The sequence below is a fragment of the Delphinapterus leucas genome, chromosome 7, assembly GCF_059928025.1.
Source record: "Delphinapterus leucas isolate spDelLeu-1000000601 "Yukka" chromosome 7, BTC_Dleu_Yukka2, whole genome shotgun sequence".
Classification (NCBI taxonomy): domain Eukaryota; kingdom Metazoa; phylum Chordata; class Mammalia; order Artiodactyla; family Monodontidae; genus Delphinapterus; species Delphinapterus leucas.
Window position 1 is genome coordinate 23026514 of NC_143135.1, and position 9099 is coordinate 23035612.

Here is a 9099-nt window from a genome sequence, read left to right on the forward strand (position 1 = left end):
CCAAACCCAGTTCCCAAATGTTACTGCTTACATTCTATCATGTTGCCTCCAGGACGAGGATCACGGTTGTGTAAGTGAAAGAAGACAGACAAAAAAGGACAAATATTGTATGATTCCATTTATATGAAATATTGAGACTAGGCAAATTCATAGAGATAGAAAGTAGATTAGAAGTTACCAGAGGCTGGGGCAGGGAGGAATGGGGATATACGGCTTAATGGGGATGTATGGCTTAATGATGACAGAGCTTGTTTGGACTGATGAAAAAATGTTGGAAATAGATAGTGGTATGGTTGCATCACATTCATATCACTGAACTGTACACTTAACAACGGTTAAAATGGCACATTTTGTGATGTGTATATTTTATCACAACTAAAAAGAAAGAAAAAAGATCATGGCTATGGTCATTCCCTACTCTCCTTGCTTCTTCAGGCCATTTGTAAGATGGGGACAAAGACTTTAACAAGCATTTAAAAAATTACTAAGAGGAAGGTGTAAACAGGCAGAGACAAATGCATGATGTAGGACCATCAAATTAAAAGTGACACTTCTCTATTATTAACTCGCAATTTCTCAGCAAAGTAAAATCTGTGGGCTGATACTGGAAAAAGGCCAGTTCCATAAGCTATTTAGTTTTTTCTGGATAGGGTGTAATATAACTGTTAAAGCCATAAAAGATACCATATGGCATCAAAGAAAGGGAAAAAAAAGAGTTCTTTTTTTGTTGTTGTTATTCAATGAACAATCAGTTCTCTATTCTCCTAAGAAAAATTAAGGTACCATTAAGGGAAAAAATTCAGAAGTGTCAAGAAGACATATTCAGAATGGAAAGAAAGTTGAATAGATAAATAAAATGAGGATTCCTTTAGCTATATTTGTTGGGGTCCTGCAGAGAAAAAAATTCCAGCTAGGCAGCATTGAGACATAGTTTATTAATGCAGTTTCTACCGCAGCAGGACACAGAAAGAGAAATTGGTAAAACAGTCACATTAAAAAATTATGACTCCTGCATCTGATCTTTATGAACACACAGAGAAGAAACTGTCCCCTTGAGTCGTCCTTGGGCCACGTTGAGGCAGAGATGCAAAGAATTTTTTTTTCCTTCCGAAGCCACGCAACAACGCTATTTGCTCCCACATGGCAAGAACAGACCGAAAGTTATGTCCCACCCACATTTACGGGATCTCGAAGGTGTTTATAAAAAGACCCTAGGTGAGATTTTGAGCAGTTCTTCCAATTACGTTTTGAAATATACATCAGTCTTTTGTTTTTAAAGAGTGTAGAAAATTGAAATCTGCTTGTATTCTCTTTGGGGAAAAAATTATAGTAGGTGGTGAACTGGTTATAAATGGAATTTCCCTAGAATCTTAGAGCTGGAAAGGAGCTTACCAATCACCTGATCCCGTATTTTGCAGTGTAGACTATGCCGCACTGATGAGTTATTAAGTCAGTTTAGAGGGTCACGACTAGCATTTGGAAGTAGAGGAAGAGGAGGAGTAGAATAAAATTGAATTGAATATAAAAGTGTGTTGTACAGACTGTTTTATGGAACTTGTTTCAGTTGAGTAGAGTGTGTGTGCGCGTGCGTGTGCGCGCCCTTGCGTGCATGGGCACGCGCGCGCGCATGCTGGGTCACAATGTAAAGTGTGTGTCTTACTGTGAGTTCTGGTGACAAAAATAGTAAACTTACCAGTCTAATCAAACACCCCCTGTTCCAGGTAAGACACCTGGAGCCAGAGAGGGAAATGACTTTCCCAAGTCACATGACTCAGAAGTAGCCTGAATCTCTTGACTCGCAATATCCTTTCCACTTGACTCTAATGATTAAAGTATGCTTGGAGGTGGGCGTCAACTCTTGCCCTGGGATTTCCATCCACCTCGGCAGCTGACATTCTATTTATTTCTGGAGCAACTCCTGTGCTTCTGGGTCAACCGGAGTCCCCACTCTTTCTTTAATACTCCTGCCAACCTTATACCACAGGGATCAGTGGCTCTGTGGGAGGGGTCAGATGTGTGGAGGGATAAATGATCAGTGCCCAGGCTTGGATGATTCACGGCAACTGGGTAGCTCAGAAGGTGCACAATTCCACAGCTTACTGCTCCCTGGAGCTGATGAGCCATATGAGAAACAGAATCACAGCCTCCCTGTGAAAAAGAGGGGGCTGCATGTGACAACTCACACAGAGGGCAATCTCAGAAAGGAGACAACCAGCTGACAACTGTGGGCTTTAGGTTATTCCTGCCAGACTCATGCACTCTGGCTGGTTTTCCTGAGCCAAAATAGAAGCATGTAGAAGGTGTCCTATGATTGCAGAGATACAGCAGGATTATGAAAGAGGAGCCTGCCTGGGACCCAAAATGCCTCTGGTTTTGACTTAAGAGAAGAAAATGATCTATTCCACGAATAAACAAACACTCCATATTGCATTTACCCTGTGCCAGGCACTGTTCTGAGAATGCTACAAATAGTTACTCATTTAATCCACATAACCAACCTCTAGGCCTTAAGAGGACTCTCCTAGCTGCAGTGGTAGGCGGAAGGTGGAGAAGTGTTGAGAGGTGTTAAAATAATTTGTTTTTCTCCCTGATTCGAAGACAGGAGGGCAAGTACTCTTAATAGAGTTTAGAACTATGTCATTGACAAAGTGAATTAATCAACAGTCAAATCCAGGGAATAAAGGTCAACTGCCTACTTTCTCATGGCAGAAGGAAATTGGAGGAGGATTGTTCTTCTTGCAAAGATTCATCACTTTTTGATGCTTTCCAGAAGTGATGATGGATTTGCAATGATCCATCTACTTTAAAAAAAAATCACCCTCGTATATTTGTAGTATAGCTGCCTGTGGTACAGGGGGTCTGCTTGGGTCCTGAAATCACCCACTCGAGCCCACATAGAGATCAAGCCTCTGCCCCTGGCCATATGATCCAGTGCTTTGCATAGGATCATATGCTAGAATAGGGTTCTCAAGCACTTAAAAATTCGTTTATTACTAATTTCAAAAACTGGACCTCATCTTGGACATTTTTAGATTTGGCTTTGATGATGAAAATTAGTAGAAATTTACTGAGGTGTAAGAAAGGCAGGAGTTCTTTTGTTTTGTTTTTTTGAGAGCAATAGGAAGTGAGGTTTTTTTTTAAAGTACCTATGTGTGTCCTTATGTTTTATATGTTAACATTTAAATCCCACAATACTCTGATTGAATGTCCATTTCATAAATGAGGGAACTAAGTTAAATGACTTGCTGAAAGTAAACAGGTGAGGGACAGAATTCAGAATATAGTCTGCCTGCAGAACCTCTTACTCTTTTACACCATGCTGCGGCCTGAAAGTTCTTTTTCTTTTTCTTCATCTGAAAAATGACTTGGTCCTAGCAGCATTCACTGACCATGGCAAAACATTAATTGATCTTTCCATGTCACAGACTACCGATTATCCACAAGGAATGGCAACAGGTAAAACCTCTTCTCTGTAATTAAGTCTTGGTTCCCTTAACAAATCCACCATGTAATTAAACTTATTTCTCGAACAGGCAGATATGGTTCACTAAAGAATCTGAGAAGAGCCATTTAAATTATGCTTCGTTTCTTGCTCTGGGTTAACCGTGGTCAAGTCTGGGCTTGAAACTGAAGTTTAGGAGGAATGTGGAGAATGCAGCTGGCCCAGAATTTACCAGTGCAGAAGTTCTATGGGAATCAGGGTATATTTCCTGTGCATCTGTGAAACTTCTAACTTAGCTCTGCCCATGGTTTTCCTCCATGAACACGTCGGGTAAGCATGCAGATTGCTGAGTATTTATCCTTTTCTTCGAGCAGCCTCTGCTGATTTGGGCAGGAAATCTCATATAGTTATCAATCATCAGAAATGGAAAATGTCTCTTTTTGAAAGAGGTAACTATCTGAGGTTTCACATTAACAATGTCTTGAAAAAGATGTATGTGCCATTATCACTACCCTGTATCACGAAAATATTTGGCTTACACTACAAACTTTATGGACTCTTTTTTGAGCTGGCTTAGCAGAGGCACTGAAACATAAGGATGGCATTAAATCATTAAATTACATGCTGTGTTGTAATGCACAGTGAGAAGGGAAACCCACAGAGATTTAATACCATCACGAGTCTATAAAACCCTAGGTTTACAAATGCAAGTCAAATAAAAATCTATTAAAGTAGCCAAAAGTTGCTTTGAGTTAAAGGTCATTAAATAAAAAGAAGATAACAGGCAAGATCATTTGGACCCACATATCAAATAAAATCCCAAGATAAAACACCAATGGGTCATAAAAAAAAAAAAAAGACACAAACTGACTGCCTCTCCTCTCCCCTATGGGTCAAAAAGAAGCTTAAGAAAATACAAAGACATTTCCTGTTTGAAGTCACCAAGAAGGGTCCAAATGCCATATACAAAGTACTACACACATTCCTGGTTTCACAATGGCTGCTCTGAGGGGACCATGCAATTAGTACTTGGGGGGGCGGGGAACAGTACAATCTCTTAAGAGAGCTGGATGAGTCCAGATGTTGGAGATTATGATCTCCTGGATGCAATGGAATTTATGCTGGGAGATTAAAGAGAAGAATTAATTTATGACTTTCTCTACCTGTATGCAGTTTGTGCTCAGCTTATTATCTGTACGCATTGTGATGCATGGTACTTACAATGCTGAAAATCAGGTGCAACACGTGACCACAGCGGTTAAGTTTAAAGGGGGGAGGCTTTTATCATATTTCAGTCTATACATCTGGTTCTATCATATTTGTGAAATGATTAGTATAGGACTAAATTACAGTGAAATCCTTTTATATAACAGTTTTATTGGCCAGGAAATAGAATACTTTCCGTCCATGTCTCTCTCCACCATCCCGCATGTTCTATGCTGAACTCTGAAATTTCCAGCACGAGGGTTCATTTGAGTGAGCAGGACAGGGAATCTGCTCTTGTCTTTGTTCAATTCTATAAGTTCCATGGTCACAGCTGGGATATACATGCGTCCTTTGTTTTAAAAGCACATCCACAAGGGAGAAACCTTAGAGCTTATTCTAAAACCAGGCAGGGCATCAGATGCCTCAAACAGTTAAAACCACAGGAATTAAATTCTAAATTTTAAACTCCCTTTTATTGAAATATAAGTTTGTTTAGTATATTTACACCACACTTTATGCACATATATACACATAGAAGGCAAATTTTGTCAAAATAAAAAAAGTTTTTCTTAATAAAAAATTAAAATAAAAACAAAGTAAAGTGCATGAAACTTTTTTTTTTCCCCTTCTGGTGAACATCATCATTGACAAAATTATAAACAGTTGGGAAGGGGGAGGAAGAAGAAATTCATTATTTGAATCAATGCATACAGCCGGTCCTGCATTTGTAGCCTTCAGGCTGAAATGACAAGCTGTAAGGAACAAGTCAGACAAATTGTCAGCGTCTGCAGGACTCCCTCCATTCTGCAGGTCCTGCTCTCTTTGTCCTATCGGGAGCGGTTCCCTAGCTCTTAACAGTGATCTCACCATCACCAAGCCGGAACAAAGGGAGAACACAGGAAGGGGGCTCCACCAGCCAATGTCATAGCCCTGCTCCGGGGCCACCAGCGCTGCGTTTGGTAGGAAACTGCAGAATTAGCTCAATGGCTCAAATAGAAGTTTTCCTTTTTCGGAAGGGTAATGAGGGGGCCAAGAAATAGGATGTATCTCCCACAGAGACGGCCACCCGGGGGCCAAACTCCGGCAGCAGCCAGTTTCTTTGGATGCAAACTCCGTGCTGGCACAGGGAAGAATCCTTTTATAGTCTGGGTGGAGGAAATGTTACACTTCTCGCCTCGGTGAGTTCGTCCTCCCAGAACTTTGAAAGGACACAGCTTGGGACTGAGAGAAAGGGGCAGGTGGGTAAAGCTGAAGTTTTTAGCCGCCTTCGCGCTCGGGTCTCCGGCTGGGCGTTGGCCGGCTGGTCCCAGGCGGTGGCTGAGGCGACGGCCCTTCCCCCATCATCCATTCCCCAGCCAGGGGTCTCTCTCTCTCTCCTCCTCCTCCGGGGGATGCTAAGTCCCTGGTCGGCGGCCGTACTTAGCCTTACAGTGCAAAATGTGCTTGGCGAGGAAGTCGAGGCGGCGCTGCAGCAGCTGAGCGTGGGGGTCGGCGAGGGCGGCCAGCTCCGGGAAGCGAGGCTCGTGGTGCTGGTAGAGGCGCAGCAGCCGGGCGGCCGCGTCCTGGCCGCGGTGCAGCTCCAAGACACGCCGCGCAGTCCGCTCGCGGAACACGCACACTGACTGCAGCAGCGGCTCGTTATACTTGTCCCACATGCCCGCCACCCGGTAGCCGTGCACCAAGCCCGCCTCGTTGTCCAGAAAGACCAGCGCCCCGCCCGGGCCGCGGTGCAGGTTGCTCGTGGCGCGCTGCATGACCCGCGGGTCCCACTGCAGGCTGAAGAGGTTGCTGACAAGCCGGTCAAAGTTGGCCGTCAGGTAGTCGAAGAGGATCAAGTCGGTCCATTGCACCAGGTCTACCAGCTCCGCCCGGCTGCGGTTGGCCAGCTCGCCCCCCGTGGCGCGCAGGGGCCGGAGATGGCCGTCCTCAGAGCGCCAGGGCGCGGGCACCACCACGTCCGTGAGGTTGGGCAGCCAGCGAGTCAGGCTCACCACGCTGCCCTCGGTCCAGTGAGCGGCACGAAGCTCCTCCTGCACCTGAGCCCACTGCGCGCCCCGAGCCTCCACCCGGGCCAGTGCCAGAGGCGGCACGTGGTGCTGGAGGCCCAGCAAGCGCGCCAGGTAGTAGGATAGGGCCTCGCCCTGTATCTGCTCGGGGTTGATGCCATAGCGCACGCAGGCGCGGGTGCCGTCGGCGAAGCGGGCCAGCCGGTTGGAGCTGCGCCCGCAGCCCCCGCGCTCCAGGGCCACCACCCGGGCGCCGCGCGCCGCCTCCAGCCAAGACGCCGCCTGGGCCTCCGAGAAGCCCCGGGGCACCTGCTCCTCCAGGCCGCGGCTCCAGAAGACGCCCCCGTGCACCGCGGCGCGTTCCTCAGGCCAGGGCCGTCCGGTTGGCACGTGTCGCCTGCGCTCACCCGGGGGCTGCCCAGGCGGGCCATCTGCGCCCGCCGCCAAGGTGAGCAGCGCTCGGAAAGTTTTCAGGGAGCCGCCGCGGGCGTCCCGCGCCAGGGGCGGGGGCAGAGGGAAGCGAGGCGCGGGCTCCCGGCCGCCGCTCCGGGCTGGGCGCCGCGGGAGTCGGTCTTCCGGCGGCCGGGAGGCGGGCAGCTCGGTCCGCGGCGGCAGGAGCCCGCCCCACAGCGCCAGCAGCGAGCCCAGCGCCAGCAGCCAGAGCCCCGCGGTGGCGGAGGCGCCCCGCATCCTCCTGCCCATGCTCCCCCGGCCGTGCCGGTGCCGCCGCCGCTTCAAGCCGAGCCCAGGAGCCCGGGTCCCGGCGGCGACGCGGGCTCGGCAGCTCGTTGGCTCCGGGGCTCCGGGCGCCTCAGCTCCATCGCTGCCGCGGGGCGCTGCGGGTCTCTGCCCGGCACTGAGAACTCGCCTCGCTGCCGCTTCCCAGCTGCTTTTGTATTTCGCTGTGAGACCCTCCGGCGGGCGCAATTCACAGGCGCCCGGACCACGTGGGAGCGATGGAGGATTCCCCCTCCCCCTCCTCCGCCGCCGCTCCCCGCCCCCTTCCCCTCCTCTTCCCTTTAAAGCGGCGATGGCTCCTTCCAAGCGGGAGAAGCGGTCCCACACTCATTCGGGGACTTAGGGGCCGCGAGCCGGAAGCCAGGCAGGCGGCGCCCGCGCGGGGGCGTCGGAGCGGGCGGCAGAGAGCTGGATTCGCGCTGGGTGGGTGAGACGCACCGCTCGCTCTCTCGGGGGTTGGAGTAGTCGTGGAGTCCCTTTGCCTGGGCGGCTCCTGGCCTCCAGCGAAGTTCAGACTAACCCCCAGCACACTCCCGACGCCGCCCGGGGTGGATTGGGGCAGGTCCCTTTGCCTTCTCCGTTTCCGACGGTGGGTGTGATTCACCCTGCCTTATGTAAACCCCTGGGGAGCTCTCCGAGCCACTGAGGAGGTGACTCCAGCCGGGTTAGAAGAACCATCTGTAGCAGACAACTTTGAACCGACACCTCCTTTCCCGAGCACGCTCACCACACTGGTCACTGAGGGCTGTGGGCTTTGAGGTTGGCCGCTCCGCCTTTCCCGAGGGACTCACCGGGAATTCAGCCTCACTGTGCAAGAACCCCTAGGCAGGTTCCATTCAACAAACTGTCCTCGGTTCTGGTCACAGAGCATTAAAATCCACAGATGAGATCCCGTGCTCACGGAGCTCACATTCTAGGGAGATGTTCAGGTTGCCAGGAGAGCCTTACAACTCAGGATCCGACTTAGTGCGGAGGAGGGGGCCTTAGAGACCGTTTCTCTACGAAACGATACTATTTTGCCCGTGAGGAAACTGAGGCACAGAGATGGGATGGGGCTTGCTCCAGATCCCAGAAGTAGCAAGTGGAGAAACTAAAATTCAAACTGGGGTCTCTGGGCAGCATGCCACTTGATTTTCCCTCTATCAAGAAAGTTCACTATTTTTATCAAGTTGCCAGCATTCCCGTTTTTTAAAAACTCACTGTCACTTTATGCCCCAAATGTGATTTTCAATTCAATGAATGAAAAACAAAAAACCAAAAAAGAACAAACCCATATTGTATTTGACTTACTGGTTTAATGGTTTAAGGGAAGAAGTGGTTGGGGGGAGGGGTGGAGGAGCAAAAAAAGAAAAAAAGAAAAAAAGGAAAAAAGAAAAAGTAAACAGCAAACCACATTGTCTTCCAGCCACTTTTGGGTTCAATCCACCAGGAAGGCTCTTGGGTAAGAATCGGCTCTCCCTCTTACCTCTCGGCATGAGACCCTGTCCCAGATCTAAACCAAGATTTCCCAGGTGAGACACAAGACAAGGGGTTGGGGGGTGGAATCCTCCTCAGAAAGCAGGAGTTTGAAATTTGTTTCCTTTCATGTGTTTCTTTTGTCTTTATGCCACCTCCCCATCAGATGCAACTGGGGGTTTTCAACTGCCTCAGCTCATTACCTGGCACTGATTATATTTTTTTCTCCAAAGAATGAACATTTTAAGAAAC

General features: G+C 48.6%; 1 protein-coding gene across 1 annotated transcript; it reads right to left on the bottom strand.

Moving 5' to 3' along the window:
• Positions 1-2053: 2053 nt before the first annotated feature.
• On the bottom strand, positions 2054-8668 carry FJX1 (four-jointed box kinase 1). The gene has a single exon (XM_022583634.3). The coding sequence runs from the start codon at positions 7354-7356 to the stop codon at positions 6043-6045; it is 1314 nt and encodes a 437-aa protein (XP_022439342.1). The 5' UTR covers positions 7357-8668; the 3' UTR covers positions 2054-6042.
• Positions 8669-9099: the final 431 nt, after the last annotated feature.